Raw genomic sequence first — 22195 nt, forward strand, 5'->3', positions numbered from 1 at the left:
TCTTTTAATCTGTCCTCTCCTTCATAACTCATCCTCTCCTAACGATCCCATAACCAGTTTGAAGTTGCAGAATAATCGATTTAATTATCATAACCCCCCAAACATGTCGCTCATGTTCTAATTTCTGCTGTCATTAACACATCGATGCTCTCATCTGGAGCTCTGGTTTTAATAAACATCCAGGAGACTGCATCATTCTCTCCTCTCAGGTTTGGCACTTTTTACCTTCAGTGTCATCTTCCAATGGACTTGTGCTGACGTATACATGTCAGCAGAGGTCAGCCAATCAGAAGGAGCCTCAGAAATATAGATTGATAAAGATGGTGTATTATTATTATTATTATTATTATTATTGTGGGAGTATTGTTGACATGCAGAGAATGGAAAACTGCAGAATAACAAAACTATCGATGTTCGATGAACATGCTTAAAAAGTTTGTTGAAATGTTTCCTGGTCATCTGGTGTGAACCCAGGGAAATCCAGTTTTTCAGTTTTCAATTAAAAAATCCTAACTCTACCTAAAAGTAGGGGTGTAACAATTCATCCGTATAAACATCAGTTGGTTGATTACACCAGGATGGCCCCTCACCTTTTATGCCAACTATGTCTGCATATTTTTAATGTCTTCTCTGATGTACTGATTGTAGTCTGACGTCTCGTTTTAATTTTATAATGAAAATATAATTAGACCAACTCTGACATGATTCAAGCTGGACAGCTGGTCATATAAAGACATATGTAACAGTGCCGGCTGGTGCATTTTTCTTCAGGGGGGCTACAAAAAAAATCCAAATTTGATATGTTATGTATGTAAGGTAGATCCAAAGATGACACTAGCAGACAAAGCCCCAAGATCCTTGGCACCCCCTAGGGGGTCCCGGACCCCAGGTTTGGAACCACTGGTATAGATAATATAATGTTAAATATATATATATTGATATATTGATATATAAGATGGCCATAATAAGGGTCATCAGTAGCCAAAAGTAATAAACCCTTATCACAGTCCACTTAAATTTTAAACTTATCACACATTATCACATATCAACTCAATACATGACAATATCATGTTAAAGTACTAATTATATATTTATTCTAAATATGGACATTTACCAAAGACATAAGGTGCAAGTAGTCACTGCTTCAAAAGTGACTGGTGAGTAAAAAATATGAATGCCAGACCTGAATGCAGCAAAAATGCTTAAATACACAAAACTATTATTTACTGATTGAATTGCTTAGTTACTTATTATTATTAGTCTAATATGCCATCAGTGTACTTTCTCCCTCTGTCACAGCTTTGTTGCTTCATCCTGACATCTGGCCTGTCAGGTCCAAGCTCTTAAATTCTAGGTTTCTCCTCCAATGTCCTCCTCTCAAAGACCTTATTCTTAAACACTCAGCTGAGTTTTCTTACTGCATTTTGCTAACTGTCTTCCTAGCATCTCTTGATGAGATAGACACCAGCACAGGTGCAGTTTCTGGTGGATTATATATTATATATGTAAGAAAACTAATAGTACAGCGAAGAGCATTATATTGAGAAAAATCAACTAACTTACCTCCTAGAGCAGTCATAAAGGGGTAAAATATTAAGTATTATTTGATTCTTAGATGAGTATTTATACTGAACATTAGGTCTAATTCTTTCGGTTTCTCTCTTTACTTTGTGTACTTTTCAGTACAAATATTTTGTAGCCTGTCAGTGGAGCAGCTGGTGAGTTTGGAGGCTGCTGTATCATATAATTCTCAATGTTAGGGGCAAAAATGCCAGAGCAGAGTTTTTGTCTTAGTCTAACCCCGAGAAGTGCTTAGTAGCAAGATATAGGGGGTTCAAAATAAAAAATAAGCAATGAAAAAAAAAATCCTTTAAAATAAGAATGATAATTGTGATTAGGGTTGGGCAATGAATTGATTAAATTGATAAATCAGGTTTTTGGAAAATCAAGATTTAGACAAATTGAAAACAGATTTTCTGTTAACCTTTACTGCAGTAATACCAGAACTAAAAGCTACTGTAAGCTTTTATTTTACGTGAATTCTGGCAACCCTGTTAACAAAATAAATCGCAGAGTTCTCAAAAAAAGAAAACGCCCTGCTCAGTTTTAATAATCATATTCACTCTGAATTCTCTCAGTAGAATTTGAATTTTAAAGCAGTTTTGGTCTGCTTGCCAATACTTTTATCTGACACTGGTTCTGTGGCAGAGATGACAACAATCAAATACAAGTTCAGAAATAATCCATTATTCCTCTGATGGTCTTGTTTACTTGCATAGATCATGAAGAGACATTCACATTACTTTCAGTGTGTTTCTTAAGCAGATAAAAACTTTCAGAGCCTGAGTGTTCATGTAAATTACCCTCCATAGTGCACTATTTTTTGAGATTTTTTTTGGCTCTTTATGCCTTTATTGACAGAGAAGGACAGTGGACAGAATCGGAAACAGGGATGAGAGAGCTGGGGAGATACATGCAAACAAGTGCCACAGACCAGATTCAAACCCAGGCCAACTGTGTTCATGAGGTGCACCTTAAACCGCGAGGCCATCTGCGCTCCCCACAGTGCACTTTTGAAGACGAGTTTACAGCTCTCACTTTGACCTTTAAAGAAACATTCAGTTCAATTATGTAAAAATGTGTGGAAAAAAATCAGATATTCCATTTTGTATCCGTACCATCCAGCCCTAGTGTTATCTGATTTTAAACATGAAGCAGATTTGCCAACTTGAGGGTGATTTCTTTTCAGAACAACCACCTTTGTTGGTTAACTACTGAGAGAAACATATATTTTTTACTCCCAGTGAATGCATCACTGGAAGATCCACGCCCAGGAGCAAGGTGGATATTTAACACAATTCAATGTAGTGTGCGGGTGAGAGAAGAGATTTTGGTGTCAGTTTGTAGTCTTCAAAGAATCAACCAGTCATATTTAAGCGGGCTGTGGATGTGTGCAGTTAAACTAAACCAGCCTGTGTGGGGAACCAAAAAAGATGGAATAATTTTGTCAAGCATCATCACAAACCCATGAGCTATCACAAGAAGTTAGCATGTGATTGAGCTTTATAAATCGTGCTCATAAAAACCCAGTTAAAAAGGTCGTCCCCAGACCAAGAGATGAAACGAATCAGACTAAAAGTTTATATTATTGGCACATTAGCAGACAATGAAGATGAAGGTCAGTGTTTACCAACCTGCAGCCTCATCATGTGCTGAAAAAGCTGATTAGCTGTTAGATCCCAAAGGTTAAATTTCACAACGACCAGCTGTATCCTCTGACAGAGATGCGGTTCTGATTGCAGTTATGACCAATGATGTTTGACCCCTCATCTCTTAAAGACGGTGCATTCAGGAAAGCTCTCTGATCTACAGTAAACTGATGAAATTGAGCAGTTGTCCTCTTTGAAAAGGTCACACATGTAAGATCATGTTCTTGTAGAAATACTAAAATAAAACAAGAAAAAAGTCAAGGATTTTTACAGAGAAACATAAAATGCATCAGACTTTTTTTGTCTGAAGTCGACACCAGCCTTCTTAAATTAAGTTTAAAAATTCTGTGAAGGACCAGTCTGCTGTTTTGCTGTATTCCTTTCTTGTGAACTAAAGTTCAGACCTAAACCTAACAGCTGAGTTTACATCTTTCATGTTGTTCTGAACTCCAAGCCTATAATTTCCTATTGAAGACTTTAAAAACAACATATTGAAATGCAACTTTGACTTCAGTAAAAGACTTAAGAATCTCCTAAATCAGCTCCATGTTAGGAATAATAAGAAGGACATGGGGACTATTTTCTCCAGCGGAGGGATACTGATAAACATTTGTTAGGCGGTTCCTTCACTGCTGTTTTGAGTGAGTTTGATGAGATATCAGCAGACTGAGCTTTGTCATGTCTGTTCTGCTGTGTGAAGCTGCTGATTGGCTCATATTAATGATACTAACGATGTCTCTTTTTACTTTTACTTTTCTTTTTTGAACTCAACTGAACCCCTGAACTTCTCCTCACTGCGTCCTGCTGCTGCTGCGACACGCACTTTTCTTCCATCAACACACTAAAACCGTCTCTGCTGCTGTTGCTTCTCTCTGCTCCTATTCTCTTCATCTGTCTGCATGACTGTCTGTGTTTTTATAACATGTTTGGCTGTTCCTACATGTCCTACATATGTTGAAATAATATTCATTCATTTATTTGTTCATGCATTCATTACTAACCCATGTATGCATGTTTTCATTTGTCCACGGCCTGTTTGTCCGTCTGCCCATCTCTTTGTTTTCCACTCTTTCTGTCCTGCAACCTTTCTCACCTCCTTCCCTCTTTTCTCCCCCTTCCTCCTCTTCCTCCTGCTTCTCCCTCCCCTGCCCTCCTGTGCTGTGGTGCATCATGGGACATGTAGGCTTCTATGGTCTGGATGAGTCTGACCTGGATAAGGTGTTCCGGCTGCCCACCACCACCTTCATTGGAGGCTCAGAGAGCGCCCTGCCGCTGAAGGAGATCATCCGCAGACTGGAGGTAAACTAAATGGAAAAGAATCAGAGCTGCATGAAGAGAACTAGTTGGTTCTGTTCTTTTAAACACATTTTTACTCGTGCACTTTTGAACATTTCAGAGCATCTTTCTCAGGAAATCTTCCAGTGTTCCCTTTTCACATGTCCCTCATAGGGGAAGAATTTCTGTAGCAGAAGGATGCATCTTTCCCTTTTTGATAAAGCACAGTCATGTTTTTACTCTTACATGGTCTTTACTTGAAAATGTTTATGTAGACATCCTCTATTCTGGTAAAAGTTGTTTGGTGTTTCTATTGGAAACACTAATAGATGTAAAATCTAAAGCTGCTAACAGCATGCAACTGTAAGGCAGTAATTTAAGCTCCAGGTGTCACCTGTGCTGTTCTTCCTTCTGTTATCTGCTGCTGATCTTCACCTGTGCATATCTGCCATCAGATGGCGTACTGCCAGCACATTGGCGTGGAGTTCATGTTCATCAACGACCTGGAGCAGTGTCAGTGGATCAGACAGAAGTTTGAGACTCCAGGAGTGATGCAGTTCACTTTGGAGGAGAAGAGGACACTGCTGGCTCGTATGGTCCGCTCCACCAGGTAACAACACACTGCAGCACACCTGAATCTGCACAAAACACACCTACATCATCCATATGGAGGGGATAAAGGGGAGAGCTTTCTGGGGCCCAGCGAACCAGGGGGCCCATGAAGGTCAGGAAAATCATATTCTGTCTTATCAAAGCAACAAAAAACAGTTTTTCATGTATTTATGCTGTAGTACAATATAGGCTCATTTTTGCTCTGCGCATGCATAAAAATAGATCTGTTACAACCTTCAATACCCTCATACTGACGTACGTCTGTGTAAAAAGAATCCACTAAGGCCGTCGTCTCTCAGCAAGCTACTTTGATGTTGCTCCATCCATCCCATAGTCGAAAATTGACAGCAATAATAAGTGAGAAGTGATTAAAGAGTGGCAAAAATAAGTTAGAAGAGGCAGAAAAGGGATAAAAGTAGTAAATTTGGGTGGAAAAAATTGTTACAAAAATGGGCTTTAAGTGGCAAATATGGATCAAATATGGCTTAAATATTTTAGAAATGGAGGAAAAGAAGCAACAATGGGTGATTTATGTAAAACAAAGAGTTTAAAAGTTGAGCAAATTAGTTAAAAGTGGCAGTAATGGGCAAACAGTGGAAAATAAGTTGTTAAAACGAAAAGCAAAAAGTGATGAAAAGGAGTTAAAAAGTGTCATGATTTCACAACTTGAGCATCACAGCCCAATAATAGCTTGCCACACTTTTCAGCTTCAAAATTAACCCTTTCATCCCTAAGCCCTTTTTCAGTTTTCAAGCCTGAAAATGACATTCCCAAATACAACTGAGTATTTCTCTGCAACTACAAAGTCTTGGGCAGTCTGAGAGAGGATTTTTTATGATATTAAAGGTCAAAGTGTTGATAAAATCAGACCTAACTGTTGTAATTTTGTGTATTTGTGTGCAGGTTTGAGGAGTTCCTGCAGAAGAAGTGGTCTGCTGAGAAACGTTTTGGCCTGGAGGGCTGTGAGTCTCTGATCCCGGCTCTGAAAACCATCATCGATAAATCCTCTGAGAACGGCGTGGAGAACGTCATCATGGGCATGCCTCACAGGTACAACAATAACAGTTCTGTTAACATGCATTTATAGAGCATTTTTCCTAATCCGCTGACCTCACATCTTCAACAGATCATTTCTTTGCCTCTTGACTCTTAGTTTCCAGACACAGTGGTACCTTTTTCCAAGCATAGTCTGGATCTTTGCCGCTCACAGTTTCATTTACCTCCCTCTTTCTTCTCCCAGGGGTCGTCTGAATGTTTTGGCCAACGTGATCCGGAAAGAGCTGGAGCAGATTTTCTGTCAGTTTGACTCCAAACTGGAAGCTGCTGACGAGGTGATTCCACTGATTTAAGAATCATAAAAGCTGTTATTATAGATGATCCTAAAGGAGAGGATGACAAATGTTAGTTTGCATTAATGGAGATTGAAGATGCTGCTATAGGGAGGATTTTATGCTCTTGGGAAACTTCAGCAGTCTTAACTTCTGCTGTACTGTCTTCATCCTCCTCAGGGCTCTGGGGATGTAAAGTACCATCTCGGTATGTACCATCGTCGTATCAACCGTGTGACCGACAGGAACATCACTCTGTCTCTGGTGGCTAACCCGTCTCACCTGGAGGCCGTGGACCCTGTGGTGCAGGGTAAGGCAAAGGCCGAGCAGTTCTACAGCGGAGACAACGACGGCAACCGGGTGAGACTCAGAGAAATCAACAGGGATGGACACTAGAGTCTTTCTCGCTTTCTCTCTTTGTTTTGCAATTTTCTTTTTTTTTTTCAATTAGTAACATTTTTTTGTTTATGAAAACACTATAAAATACCCAACCTTGCAAAGCTGATAGATTTGCCAGATTCTGTGCCTGTCATCAGGTGACTCCAGCTCGCAAAGCTCCAGTCTGAGCTGACTGTGCCAGATCTAGGAATGGACTGGACCAGTCAGCATCATTTGAGAATGAGGCAGTAGCTATGGGAAGGGTTAGATGTACAGCAATGGGTGCTGCCAATGTAGCGATTAGCTCAGATGTACTTTTAGTGACAGTTTTTATCAGATTTGAACATAATTTCTTCACTGAAAGAGGCACAGCCACACTGAAAGCCTTTCTTGAGGTCTCCCGCCTGTCCTCTGCATGACTTTCATTCACCAACAAGCTCATTTCAACATTATTTCATCATTTATTTATTTCAACATTTAAGCTTGACGGTTTGTAATCTAGGACAGTGCCTGCCTGACAAACTCCTGTTACTTACCAGAGCTGAGCATGTCTACTTCCTCATCACATCTTGTCACTTAAGGTTAACCCAAATTATTTTGACACCAGACCCTTGAGGAGAATTTAGTCAAATAATTGTGTGACCAGCCAGAATCATGTAAATATGTAAATATTTGTGATTTTTAAACCAGGTGTTTGTGTTTCCAGGTGATGTCCATCCTGATTCACGGTGATGCGGCGTTTGCAGGTCAGGGAATCGTCTATGAAACTTTCCATCTGTCTGACCTGCCGTCCTACACCACACATGGGACCGTGCATGTCGTCGTCAACAACCAGGTAACAGACACGCAGAGCTTCACACATGCTCACACAAAAAATACCACCCATGTAAGAGATGCCTGAGCTTCGACGTCTTGTCTCCAGATTGGTTTCACCACCGACCCTCGTATGGCTCGCTCGTCTCCATATCCGACTGATGTTGCTCGAGTCGTGAATGCCCCCATCTTCCACGTCAACGCTGATGACCCCGAGGCTGTCATCTACGTCTGCAACGTCGCCGCAGAGTGGAGAGCCACGTTCCACAAAGACGTGGTGGTCGACCTGGTCAGTGTGTGCAAAGTTTCACCAGTGACATGGCTGTAAAAACACAACTGCACTGCAGTGCAGCAGCTGGTTTCATATCTAACCGTTCTCTGTGTGCAGGTGTGCTACCGTCGTATGGGTCACAACGAGATGGATGAGCCCATGTTCACTCAGCCGCTGATGTACAAACAGATCAAGAAGCAGAAGCCGGTTCTGCTGAAATACGCTGAGAAACTGATCGCAGAGGGAGCCGTCAGCAGGCAGGAGTATGAGGTAAAATTAAAACAGACAGCAGTGATATTCTCCTCTATTGTGAGGATTTTCCTACTCTCTAAGGATGCCAAGTTTTTGTATCATATTTTTTCCTGCCTATATTGAAAGTATAAACCACCCAGCCACTAATTATCTCATCAAAATCTGTCCGTTTTGACTCTGAAGTTAGACGTTAGTCCTCTGTACCTGATTAAATTGCAAACATGACTTGTGTGCTCCGGTTTCTTCTCTGGGTTTTCCTGTGGGATAAAATCCATTGAGACATCTTTGGTACGTTACTGGTCCTGCCTGTGGGCACCAACCTCCACTTGTGGAGGAGCTGAAGCATACGAGACTCCTTCATTATCAATCTGTCATGTTTGCTTCAAAACTAAAAAGTAAATGTGCTGTATTGATCATCAGATGTAGTCCTGTAGCAGCTGAAAATCAAAACCTTCCTGTGGAGGCTGAATCTTTCCTCTCTCTGTTTGTAGGAGGAGATTGCCAAATATGACAAGATCTGTGAGGAGGCGTACGCTCGCTCCAAAGATGAGAAAATCCTCCACATCAAGCACTGGCTGGACTCTCCATGGCCCGGTGAGTGAGGAGAGACAGTGATAAACAGAATAAGAGGATAAATAAATGATTGGTTTGATAGGCTACGAGTCTGTTGGACTGTATCTGAGGCTTTATTTGATTCAAAACAATGTATAAATGTTACAGCTTACACGCTGTTCTGTTGTTGTTTTCAGGTTTTTTCACTCTGGATGGTCAGCCAAAGTCTATGAGCTGCCCCTCCACCGGTCTGACTGAGGAGAACCTGAACAACATCGGACAGGTGGCTTCGTCTGTACCTGTGGAGGACTTCACAATCCATGGAGGTCTGACACTAACTTAATCAAAAACACTAATATTCATTTTTATCTTTATTTAATTTGGACTGAAACATTTCAGGAATCCAGGACTGTGAATTTAAGACCTGATACTTTATGTTAAATGTCTTTGATGTATGTTAAAAAACAACAACCTCCATAATCAGGACCAGATTAACAAAATATAAACATATTTTTCATTTTCAGTCCTGTTGGGGTTTTTGGCAGTTTTTGATGGGTATTGCTCATTTTTCCAGTTTGTTTTCCTTCACAGAGCCTGATTATGTCCCATTTCTCTCTATTTAGAAGACTTAGAAAAGATTATGAGCTCATCCTTGGTGGTGCTACCACTCTCCAGTCACTCATTACAGCTTTTGGATGATTTAATAAAACTGTCCGTTGCTTATTATATCACTTTATTTGGTGATTACAGGACTTTATTTTTTATCCTTTAAGTTTTTATACATGCTTAAAGTTTGTTTCTGGTGTGTAAACCTATTAATTTCTTGTTGTCTGTGTATGTTCTCATTCATTCAAATCATGGTTATCCAAAACTTGGTCCAAAGGTGGCAACTGGACTTGATGGAGGTTCTTGGAAAATGTCACCTCTTCTCCAAAAGGCTTGGATGGTAGAAGCCTTTTAGAGGAGAAGTAAAATGTCTTCTAGAACCTCAGCGAAGTCCAGCTGCCCCCCTTTGGACCAAGATTTGGATATAAGCTACTTATTAATCTTCTGATTATTGGATCTTGTAGAACACATGTTAACAAACTTTGCATGTAAAAATGTTTTTTGTTTTGAGGTCTGAGTCGTATCCTGAAGGGTCGAGCTGAGATGGTTCGTAACCGGACTGTGGACTGGGCTCTGGGAGAGTACATGGCCTTTGGATCTCTGCTGAAGGAGGGAATTCACATCAGACTGTCGGGACAGGACGTGGAGCGAGGAACATTCAGGTAAATAACTCGAGAAAATAGCTGCTGCATCTGTTTTAGACATCTATCTGCTTTCGTCTCCTATGTCATTTTTAGACATGATTTAGTAAAACAGTTAATAGGCAGCTGTACCTCAGGGTTTTACTCACATTGTTAACAAAACATTTTCAGCACGCTGTACAAGACAGGCAGACAGGTTTAAAATAAACCATTCACCTAATTCTGTTCTCACAAACATTGTGTTGTTGCTTTAATTATCTAGCTTGTTAATTATCCATTCATAATAAAAGGAGTAAATGCTACAATCATTTGTAATCATTAATGGCTAATTTTATCAAAAAGGATGCCTTTTCCATCACAAATTTCTAATCAGAGCATTCTACATGGGACATATTTTAAATATAGAGCTCTCCAGATCATCTACATATTAGAAAATAACAGCTTAATAAAACAACCAGTGAGAAAGTGAACATCAGACACGCCTTTATACCTCTAGTATAATTTTTCACAGTGGAAAGCAGCTGTGAGAGAAAGAAAGTCCAGTTTTGTAAAGTGTGACCTACAGTCTGACTCTGTTTGTCCTCTTTCAGCCACCGTCATCACGTCCTCCATGACCAGAACGTGGATAAGAGGATCTGCATCCCCATGAACCACATCGCTCCTGACCAGGCGCCGTACACCGTGTGTAACAGCTCTCTGTCAGAGTACGGCGTCCTCGGTCAGTCCAGATGCTCTGCTGTTTATTAATAACCCTGAAACCGTTTATTAATCTTGTCTATGTTGTATTAAAATAAAATGATCATTTAATTATCTGCAGGTTTTGAGCTCGGTTTCGCCATGGCGAGTCCCAATGCTCTGATCCTGTGGGAGGCTCAGTTTGGAGACTTCCACAACACGGCTCAGTGCATCATCGACCAGTTTATCTGCCCCGGTCAGGCCAAGTGGGTCCGCCAGAACGGCATCGTGCTGCTGCTGCCTCACGGCATGGAGGGCATGGTGAGGATAACGCACATGAACAAAGCATAATAATAACCACTGTGAACACTGAGACAACAGTTTTAGATCTGGATCTGCCAAACTCTCTCCTCTGCTGACTGCAGTGTGGCAGATCTCCCTGTTTGAACCTTCAGGACGCTGTCTTTTAAGTTCGCAAATTTTGTGCAGTAGCAGATTATTTTTTTGTACACTGACAATTTAGAAAAACATAACACAACTCCAGTTAGAGTTCTCAACCTTTATTTTTATGTCAGTCATGACTCCACTTGGTGGGGAGGCAGAAGGGGGGAAGGGTGGGTGAGCATAGATCTGCAAACACTAGAGCATATTCTACAATAAACCAGCTTTAGTAGATTGTTGATATATGCTTTTTCTTCAAGATCTAGGATCATCCCATGGCACATCCCTTTTCACAACACAGTACACAACAAGGGGAGATTTTTACACACATTGATCAGTGATTCATAGTTGATCCTTGGTGAGCACAACGTCACACCAACAGTCTGACAGTCACATGACCTGCTGAATGATTGTCTCCAACTAGGGTTTGACCGATTATTGGCCTCGCCAATTCTTTTATTTTACTAACAAATTAAATTAACCATAAAGTGTGGCTCCGGTTCAAGGTCTTTCCCTTCTGGTTCTTTTTCACTGGCATAATTTCATGTTTTCTTGCTTGGTGTGCAGAAATAGTGCTAAATTGTTAATTCAGCCTTATTTTTTTTAATCTAACATTTTTTCTTTTGTCTAAGTAGGTTTTGTTTGTCAGAATAAAGTATCGATTCCAAATATCAGTTTTTAATCATGTGAAAAACCACTAAGCAGTATCTGGAAAAACTAGTACCTAGTCCACCCCTATTTCTAATATTTTCTGTTTGTGTTTTTAGGGTCCAGAACATTCTTCAGCTCGTCCAGAGAGATTCCTTCAGATGTGCAATGATGACCCTGATGTCATGCCGGTAACACACGTACACATACACACACACTGGGTCAGCTGCTGTTTGGTGTTATAGCTAAAGTGAAGCGAGTAACACTTCATGATGTACAGCTATTGACAACTGTAAAATGTATTTGTCTCTCAGCCTCATTTGAACATGTGTATTTGTAACATTTATATTTAAAAATGTTTAAATTTGGTATTTTAACCTGCTGTCTATTTGAACCTCTTTTTAACATCTTTGTGTTGGGGTAGTCTAGCAGTCTTGAGATAAATATGAATTTGTCTTTCTTTAAATTCTGCAGTGTTAAAACCTGCTCAGAAGGATGGTGCATCAATAAGGCATCTTTTGATATTGTGTTGGGATGTGTTGATGTGCTGCAGAAGTTAAACAATGTTTTATCTTAAATGGTGAATGAATGAAAGAAATTTATTTCAGTTCACTTGCAACAAACAAAACAATTTTCCAGATCAAAGTGAAATTTCTAAGCTAACCGAAAGGGTTTAGGCAGAAGCTAAAGTTTTTTAAATACCTACCCCTCCTATCTTACAAAAACATAACCATCCCAGAAATTAGTGCAAAGCAGGAACAACGCTGATGCTTTGTTGTTGTTAACATTCATTGGCTGTAAATGCATAGTAACACATTCATATTAACTTACATTTTCCATGATGTATTTCAAACCAATTGATTCTTATAGAGCCTTTTGAGCCTTACCAATGTACTGCATGTTTTTACATTTTTAAAAGAATTCCACAAATTTACCCCTCTAACTGACAGACAATGAGATTTGACATTTGTTTGTATCTTTGGTTTTTGAAAAGTTGAATGTTCCTCTTAGATTTTATTGACCGTCTCTTATTATAGACAACTTCTGGGTATTTTGTGGTAATTGTACAGTTTTAGTTTTATACATTGTATTGTATTGTATTCAACTAAGTCTGTAAATTCTAGTGGCAAAATAGAGGATTGGTTGGAGCAGAATTACTTCCTTGGTTTTATTATGCCAAAAAAAGCTAAATCAGTCTGATCTCTGATCTCCCTTATTTTATGGCGGTAGATGCCAAAGTCTCAAAAAATAGGAAGGTTCTTCAATCCTCTGATCAATTTAGATGTCAGTTATTTCTGTTTGGATTTTTTAAAACATAATAGTAAGAGCTTTATTTATTTATTTATTTTTAACATATATTTATGAAGTTTTGCATAGATATAAAGTAAACATGGACATACAATATGTAGTTAAGTAACCCCAGTCCCAACCCACCTACCCCATTTCTTATCTATCAAAATTTACAAAAAGGAAAAAATAAGTTTATAGATAAATAAAAATAATTTAAAAAAAAAACAAAAGAAGAAAGACATAGATACACAAAATTACAATATTAAATGCATAGTGCAATACCAGTAGAGTTTACAGGCAACAGAGCGACACTACTTAGTGTGGATAACAGGTGTATATATATATATATAACACACACAAAAAAAATTCAATTTAACATTGAGTCCCCTTACAGGATGAGTTAGGAAGTGGTTACAGGGTCAAGGGTATATTGCAGATCTGCATTTTCAAGAAACTTCAAGAAAAGGCCCCAGATGTGATCAACTTCACCAAGCTTATGCTTAAGACTATAAGTCAGCTTCTCTAATGCCAGGCATGAAGACAGTTCTTTGAGCCAGAGACTAATAGGGAGACATGATATGTTCTTCCAGTACATGGCAATGAGGCGTTTTGAAAGGACAAGGCAAAGATCTGTCAGTTTGATTTCATGTGACTTTAGGGGAAGATTTTCAGGGTAGAGACCTAGGATACAAAATTTGGGAGCGATAGGGATGGGTATGGAGATTATTTGAGAGATTATATGTATTATTTCTTTCCAGTTTTTTTTTTATTTTCTCACATTCCCAGATTCAATGGAAGAGGGTTCCTTTATGAGTCTGACACTTCACACAAGTGTCTGGAATGTCTGGATTAAATTTATTCAGTTTAACTGGGGTAACATAGGTTCTCATTATCCAATTATATTGTATCAACTTGAGTCTAGAGTTAATGGAAAGGCTCTGGGCCTTTGAGCATATTTGACTCCATTCACCGTCCAGCACACATTCCTGCAAATCCTCACCCCACAACCTCCTAATTGAGTCAGATGACTCTTTGGAATGAGAAGAGAATATATTGTAAAGTGTAGAAATTTGGCCTTTGCTTTGATGATGTTGGGTTGCAAACCGCTCTAACACTGTTAAAGGGGGACAATTAGATGAATAATTTAACTTTGTGTAAATAAAATTACGCAGCTGTAGGTATTTTAAAAAGTGAGACTGTGGAATGTTGAAGAGTTGAAGAGCTTTATTTTCTCCTCTTTTAGACCATCACTGACGACTTCGCAGTCCGTCAGCTCTACGACTGTAACTGGATCGTGGTGAACTGTTCCAACCCTGCTAACTACTTCCACGTTCTGAGACGACAGATCCTCCTGCCGTTCAGGAAGCCGGTGAGACACAGAGATACATGTCCTGTAAATGTGTGGTTGGACTGTTGAATTTATTGAATGCACATTAATTTGTATGGCTACAAAGTTTATCCCCTTAAAGGTACAATGTGTAGAATTTGGCTGCATTTCGCCGAACAGAAATGGTGTACATGGGATACAATGTTTATATATCTATGTGAAGTATGTTAAAATAAGTGCACAACCATCCCCTTTAAACTTTCGTTTTCTTTTTACAAAATTAGAAAAAAGCTTTATAAATTTACATTACCGCGGGTCGCCCCCACGGAGTCTGCCATATTGAACCGCCATGTTGTCTACGGCAACGTTTTGGGGACAGAAAGAGCGAAACGCGATTTTTAAATACGAACCTGCCCGCCGGTCCTGAAAGCTACCTGGAAGGCAGGTGGAGAAGAAGACTGACTTATAATCTATAAAAATTATGGTTACAAAAAGGAATGAATAAACCCTCACCTCGTCACTGCTGTAATTGATGTCCGGCTCACGATCCTTTTTGGTCTTCACAGGCTCTCGTCGCCTAATGATGTGACGTTTTGGTAACAGATCGGCTCATTCTAAAATCTGAACGCTAGATGTCGCTAAAATGCCAAATTCTACACATTGTCACTTTAAAACAAGAATTTAAAGATTTAGCTGGGAAGTTGTTCCAAACACACTACAGGTGTACCTCCTCTCTCAAATGCAGACATGTTTAGCCTCCGTCAGGTTTATTTTTTATCAATCTCAGCTCTCATCAAAGTCTCACTGTTTTTTTTATGAAGAAAAAGAAACAGGATTTTTAAGGACAAGACTGAATTTGTCATTTCTTACTGCAGTAACACTATAGGTTATTTGCAGATAACGACATGCAACAGAGGAGAACTCCTCTTTAGGGGCAACAACTGATTTCTGCATAGAGAAACTCTACCAAAAAGTCCACGTTTTGAGCTGTTTGTGATCATGCCAAACATCGAAGTGTGAAAATAAAAACATTCTTAATTCTTTTGTGTCCCAAAAGTAGTGAAATATTAAAGCAAAAAAAAAAACCTAACAGCTGTTCCCCACTTCCTGTCCCCCACGGAGCATTGGGATCATGTGATTGGAACGTGTGTACAGATGTGGTGGAAGCCTTGTTTTATAATCAGAAATCAAAAGTGGATAGACAATAGACTTGAATTTAAGGCATAAATGTTCAGCTTATACAATTCTAGGAGAAGATTTTCCTTTCACTCTAACTAATTCTCTTTGTTGCTGCAGCTGATCATCTTCACTCCCAAATCTCTGCTGCGTCACCCCGAGGCCAGATCCAGCTTTGACGAGATGCTTCCTGGTACATCTACCATCTACTAGCCTTTTTTATTAGAATCAGTAGTGTTTTATGAAGAAGAGGCTCAGTATTGTCTTCTTCTTCCTCCTCGTCACTGCAGGAACCCACTTCCAGAGGTTGATCCCAGAAGAAGGCCCTGCTGCAGAGCGCCCAGCTGAAGTGAAGAGGCTGATCTTCTGCACAGGAAAGGTTTACTATGAGCTGACCAAAGAGAGGAAGAACAGAGGCATGGAGGACACCGTGGCCATCGCACGCATGGAGCAGGTAAATGCTCACAAACACAGTGGCGTCAGTTACCAGACAGTTTCCTTGTGTATTTTTCTGGTTTATTCTTCATTTCTCTTATAAAATCCTACTAAAAGACTCCTTGTTAGAATCATGTCACTCTCTGCCCACTCTCTCTACTGCTGTACACTATGGACAGCTGACAGTCAGTTTCACGCCACATGTATGACAGTTTTATCCTATTTCCTTGTGTTGTTCATCTTGATGTACCTATATAGGAGACAAACCCTGGTTATACAGATGGAATCAACATTATTCAACCTCCACTGCAGATCAGGTTTACTGTTAAATTTTGCAGACTTTCTGCTGTTTGCATGAGCAAATCCAGGAAAAAGGAACTGAAATAGCTCAACACAGCTAATACTTCAAGTGGTTTCCCCAAATCCAACTGAAAATGCAGCTTAGAATGACCTCTCCCATTTCAAAATTATTCAGCCCCTTCATGTCAAGCATAGTACTTAGTAAAGCAACCTTTAGCTTCTATGACAGGCTGCAAACCAGATGCATATCCAGACACCGGCTTCCTGAGGATTCTTAACCCATTCCTCATGAGCAACGGCCTTTAGTTCAGTAATATTCTTGGGTCTACGTGCTGCAACTGCCTTTTAAAAGCCATCAGAGATTTTTTATGGGGTTCAAGTCAGATGATTGTGATGGCCATTGTAGCATCTTCCAGGACTTCTGCAACCAAGCCTCGGTGGAATTTAAAGTACGCATCGGATCATAGTCCTGTTGGAAGGTCCAATGACACACAAGCTTCAGTTTCCTATCAGACGGTATGATGTTTCCTACGAGGATTTCCTGATACTTTGCACGCTGCAGGTTTCCAGTGCCAGAGGATGCAGAGCCCCAAGGCATCACCAAGCCACCACCATGCTCAACTGTGGGCACAGTGTTTTTTCAGCATATGCTGCTTCTTCTTCCAGACACACCGCTGATCAAATTTATGTGATTTTGAGCATATTGGAGCCAACTTTTCTTGATCTTTTGGGTCAGTGGTGGTGTACGTCTTGGAGTTCTGGCATGGAAACCATCTATGTTCAATATCTGCCTTACTGCACTCACTGAAACCTCAGTCCCTGCCGCCACCAAGTTTTGCTGGAGGTCTTTTGCAGTTATTCGAGGGTTTTTCACAAATGAATGACATGAATGATAAATAAAATCCACCACCAGAATTTTGAAATACTTCTCGTCAAGTAAAGACTAATCACATCTTAAAAATAATGTTTAAAAATGACAAAATAACAGCTTAAAGGATCAGATATTCACAGAGAACTCTCACCCTCTCTTTCCAGCTGTCCCCGTTCCCGTTCGACCAGGTGAAAGCAGAGTCTGAGCGGTTCCCCAACGCCGACCTGGTCTGGTGTCAGGAGGAGCACAAAAACCAGGGATACTATGACTACGTGAAGCCTCGCATCAGGACCACCATCCAGAGAGCCAAACCTGTGTGGTAAGAGTCAGAGCAGTCACATGACTCTGCATGTCTAACCTGAGTGTCCTTGACCAAATGTGTCTGGTACTGCCATCTTTCAGCTATTACCGATTGAAGGAAGCTCTGGTTGACCTGGCTAAAACAGTCAGCATGCAGCTAATTACATGTATGGTGAAATCATGCAGTTTTACAATTAAGTACACTTCATTCATGGTCTGCCTTTTTCCTTTGGCTGAAAGATGATACTCTCGTCTCTCATGCTGGTAGGAATAATTGAACTTCTGCTATGGCTAGCATTTGTATGGTTAAACTTCTGGCTTAAAAGCCAGAAGGAAAGGTTGTGGAGCATGTTTAAAAATACCTCGTCCAGTTTCTGACCATTTGAGGCATAAACACACAAGAGAAACATGTTCTTAAACCATATTATCTATGTGTGATAGTCTGTCAAATTCAACCTGGTGCATTCAGTCAGCCTTGTTAAAATTTATTTTACAAGTCCAGGTTCAGTGGCTCAGATGCAGTAGTTTGACTTTCTCTCCCTGTGTGTAAACATACTGTATACCTGTCTGTCTGTGTCTCAGGTACGCTGGCAGAGGGCCAGCAGCAGCTCCGGCGACAGGAAACAAGAACACTCACCTGATGGAGCTGCGCCGCTTCCTTGACACGGCCTTCGGCCTCGATGCGTTCAAAGATCAGCAGTAGAGCCGCAACCTCTGACCCCTGTCCTGCAACATCTGGATCAAACCCTCACCTGTCTGACCTTTGACCCCCCCGACTCTCCTGGATTCAGTTATGACACGCAAAATTCATCAACGCACACAAACACATATTGTTTCATATTAGGGTCTGCACGTGTGCTGTTTACCGCAGAAATACTCAAATATCACATGGTCTTTGACTGCACAATCTCCTAACACTCTGTACTACAAACTACATGAGTCCTGCATGCTGCAGAGTACACAGTGAGTCCAAATGCAAACACATAATCAACAAATCTGCATCTATTAAAAGTCTGAGTGTCTAAGGTGTTGTATGATCAGAACGGTTTGAAATCAGCTGAAAACTTCACTTGGATTTGTCCTGGTTTGGGAATCATCAACTTTCTGAATGACGTTTGATGTGATTCAGTAAAAAATGTCAGTTTTTAGTGTTAGTTTTTGATGATCTGAGCTGTGTACGTGTCTTGTTCTGTTACAAAAATATATCTGATGGGGAAGTTGCCTCAGAAGTGCTTGGTTTTCAGGCAAAAGAAACAAAATTTGTACTCTGTTTAGGGCAACTTTCACAGCAAATATTACATAATATTAAGGTCTGAAATCACAGAACAGTCCTCTTTCCACATGCATACACAAACTAAAGATGGACAATGGCTATCAGCATGCAAACAATCTTTTTAATTCAGTTTGTCTAGGAAAATATTTTTTCTGGAGTTAAAACAAGCCAAATGCAATGCTAACTCTTTTAGCCTGTTAATGACAATTTCCATTATGTGTTAGCATCAAGCTAACATCCTTAGATGAACATGCCTGTCCATCCCTCTCAAAAATTTGAGTCTTATTTAAATGATTGATTTTCAAAGATGTTTTTTCCTTGAAATGCACATCCCTAGCGGCAGCTTGTTTAACCTGTTTTTAACACTTTATCAGGTAATTTTCATGACAGGAAAACAATAGAAAAGTTGTTGACAGTCAAAGACATTTTGTTCAATTTAAGTTTGGTTACAAGACGTGCATCCAGGTCTTGCTGTGAATACGATGTTCTCTTAAAGGTTTCAGTACGTGATATTAAAGTAGGACAGGTGCAGAAAATGCAGCACAAGCACGAATTGTGCATTCCTGTTTGCAGTTGGAATCACTGTGTTCTATTTTACCTGCACAGTTTAGTTTCCGTACTGTGTTTACATGTCAGTACTACAGCAGCAGCAGGCTCAACTCCAGCACAGGCAACATGGCAACTTTTAGAGCAACAAGTCTCCTCAACAGATTTTTAAAAGTAGTAGATGGGCCTGATTAAGACGGTTAGAAAGAAAACTTCACATCTCAAAGCTCTTCTATTGCTCTGGATTTCGCTGTGTATTTTAAGCATCAAGATTTGAGCTTTTTAAGTGTATTTGCCAGAAATTGCTTCAACTGCAGAACTATTGCATGATCAAAGAGTTTGGAGAACTGCAGAAAAATATGAACTTCACCTGAACTTATATGGTGTAAAATCTGCAACTTTTTCAGTGATGTTTGGTTCTGCATAATTCAGATTTCAGTTCAAGTTCAAAGCGCATATGTCACAGAAACGCTCTGATGGGAAGCTGAGATTTGCTTGTGAAGTTGTCAAGACTTAGAGCAATTATTTAGACAAGGAAACAAACTGGGTAGGTGTTTAAAGAATCACAGATTTCAGTACTTAACTGTTTTTAAAGCTTTGTGCTGCAGAGATGTCTCTCACCAGAAATATTAAAATACAAGAAGGTGAGAGACTGGGCAAGTTTTCAGGCAAGACATGCCATGGATCTTTCTTTGTCCATTTTAAAGCATCAGGACTCAAGCTGTTTGAGCTTATTTGCCAATAAAATTGCTTCAAATGTAATTTAACTGAAGCTACCTGAAATTACTCTCATCTAAAGTAAAATCAGCCACTTTTTGGATGAAGTTTGAATATTTACAATAAAGGAATCTTAGATTTCTATAGCAAAAGTTTCATGCCAGAAATGTCTCTAAACTGTTGCTCAAAAGTGTTAAGAAAAACTCCAAGAAGTTGTCAATTCTTGTGGCAAATCTGGAGGTGAAAGGAACCAACTTGGCAGTTGTAAAAAGAATAATTGCAGGTTTTTCTGTTGTTGAAGCTTTGTCTTGCAGACTCGTCTCACACTGCATGAAAAACACTAAGATTTGAAGTCAAAAGTTGCTGAAGAAGTAGGCAAGACTTTGTGCAAAAGCATCGAGACGAGAGCTGTCTGAACTTACTTGCTCATAAAAAAAAAATGCTTCAAATTAAGAGGTTGTGTTTTAAAAACGGTAGCTCCTTGAAATCAACTTTGTCTAAGATCTGCAACTTTTTGAAGTAAATTTGGTGAAATCTAAAAGAAGAGAAGCAGATTCAGTAAGCAACGGTTTTAGTTTCACTCTGCACTCGCATCTCAATCTGCATCAATAACGCTCAGATCTGAAAGCAAAAACTGCTGAAGAAGTTGACAACATGTAAGGCAACTTTTTAGTCAAAAGAAACAAAGTGGGTCATTTTTGAAAGAAAGAAGAAGAAGAAAGAAGTTGTGGACTTCAGAAGCTGTTTTTAAAACGGTGTGTTGCAGACATATCCCACACTGCACCAAAAACGTTAAGAGTTAAAGTCACAAGTTGCCAGAGAAGTAGGCAAATCTGGGCAACAAAACAGGAAAATTCAGAGATAAACTCTGGATGACTTGGAGTAACTTTTCAAGGAACAAAACAATAAAATGTACAGATGCACTCTGGATGTTGTTTGAGGTTTTTGAGATTGCTGATGAAATTGGCTTCGAATTTCAATGATGTTTGAAAACAACTGCAGCTACCTGAAATTTGCATTCTTTCAAATCTGCAACTTATGAATGAAGTTTGTTAATGTCCGATAAAATAATCCCACATCTCCGTACACACCAGTTTTCAGTTTTGAGCTGTAAATACATCTCAGTCTTTTACAGAAACTTTCGAATGTAAAGCCAATAGTTGCTTTAAAAGTAGGTGAGACCTGAGGCAACTTTTCATACAACAAAGCAAGAAAATGCAGCAACATGCAAGGCAACCTTTGAGGGCTTCTTGCTCCAGAAAAGTTAGAATCCTGTGATGGAGTGGAGCTCAGAGACACATTCCTCCGTCCACGCACATCTGTATCATGTATGAGCAGGTCAGCAGTTCATCCTACACCAACAGGATCAATACTCATCAATAATCTTCACAGGAAACGTTGCAGGAAATCTTTTATCTTTAGGTTTTAACGAATGGCTCGTTAGCATGGTTAGCGCTCCTCATTGAAAGTGAATGGGAGTGGGGCTAGCAGGGGAGAAGTGAGAGTTTAATACGTTAAGGAGTGGATTCAGTACAGCAGGTGGAGGGTTTTTCTGCCTTTCAGCAGGTGTGTTCGCTCGTTAAGGTAAAGTCTGTAATTAGTCGCCACAGCAACACTTAACTAGCACACTGAGGTTTTATTGTTTTTCTTTGTTTTGAAGGGATATTTTTGGGAGTAATATGGCTGCATTTTTGCGCTATCAGGCATCCCTACATGAACCAAATGTACTGCTGATTACAATTTAACCCCTCGGCTTCTGTCTCTTCTTCTGCTCTCTTTTTTCTCTCTCTGGAGCATTTATCCTGTGCCAAAATGGATCAGAGCGTCTCATGTTTTTATTATTTTAGTCGCAGCTGAATGAACTCTGTCAGCAGGAAATAAAATCCTCCTGGTTTAAACTCCTATACTAAACGACTACAGAAGATGAAGTCGACTGCAGGTGGTGTTCTGGGCTTCTGTGAGACAAAGAAAATGATTTATTTATTTTCATAATAGGGGATTGTAATTCTCTTCATTATTTTGCTTCATTCAATAAAGAATCCTGTATGTACTGAAGAGATGCTGCCTCTGACTCTGTTTTATTTGTTATCCAGGTCATCATGACGCCAGAATTTAAAACTTTGATGTGATACCAGTAAAATAAGATGATATTAAATAGAAATCTTCAATACCAAAAAACTGCAAATCACATCAACATTGTTGCCAGTGGGCCTGCATTTTTGATGAAGCTATTTCTCTTCTATGCACCTGATGTGGTTT

General features: G+C 39.7%; 1 protein-coding gene across 3 annotated transcripts in view; it reads left to right on the plus strand.

Moving 5' to 3' along the window:
* The window catches only part of ogdha (oxoglutarate dehydrogenase a), a 52314-nt gene extending 30323 nt beyond the window's left edge, over window positions 1-21991 (plus strand). For all 3 annotated transcript variants that reach the window (XM_041788176.1, XM_041788177.1, XM_041788179.1), the window contains 19 exons: window positions 4393-4508; window positions 4940-5094; window positions 6000-6146; window positions 6337-6427; window positions 6605-6784; window positions 7509-7637; window positions 7725-7904; window positions 8004-8156; window positions 8630-8732; window positions 8888-9016; window positions 9808-9958; window positions 10528-10655; window positions 10755-10933; window positions 11821-11892; window positions 14235-14360; window positions 15615-15687; window positions 15785-15948; window positions 17265-17419; window positions 17983-21991. In XM_041788176.1, the coding sequence (XP_041644110.1) occupies window positions 4393-4508; window positions 4940-5094; window positions 6000-6146; window positions 6337-6427; window positions 6605-6784; window positions 7509-7637; window positions 7725-7904; window positions 8004-8156; window positions 8630-8732; window positions 8888-9016; window positions 9808-9958; window positions 10528-10655; window positions 10755-10933; window positions 11821-11892; window positions 14235-14360; window positions 15615-15687; window positions 15785-15948; window positions 17265-17419; window positions 17983-18103 (2552 nt within the window). In that variant the 3' untranslated portion in view covers window positions 18104-21991. The remainder of the gene's footprint in view (window positions 1-4392; window positions 4509-4939; window positions 5095-5999; window positions 6147-6336; window positions 6428-6604; window positions 6785-7508; window positions 7638-7724; window positions 7905-8003; window positions 8157-8629; window positions 8733-8887; window positions 9017-9807; window positions 9959-10527; window positions 10656-10754; window positions 10934-11820; window positions 11893-14234; window positions 14361-15614; window positions 15688-15784; window positions 15949-17264; window positions 17420-17982) is intronic.
* Window positions 21992-22195: the final 204 nt, after the last annotated feature.

Source organism: Cheilinus undulatus, linkage group 5, assembly GCF_018320785.1.
Source record: "Cheilinus undulatus linkage group 5, ASM1832078v1, whole genome shotgun sequence".
Classification (NCBI taxonomy): Eukaryota; Metazoa; Chordata; class Actinopteri; order Labriformes; family Labridae; genus Cheilinus; species Cheilinus undulatus.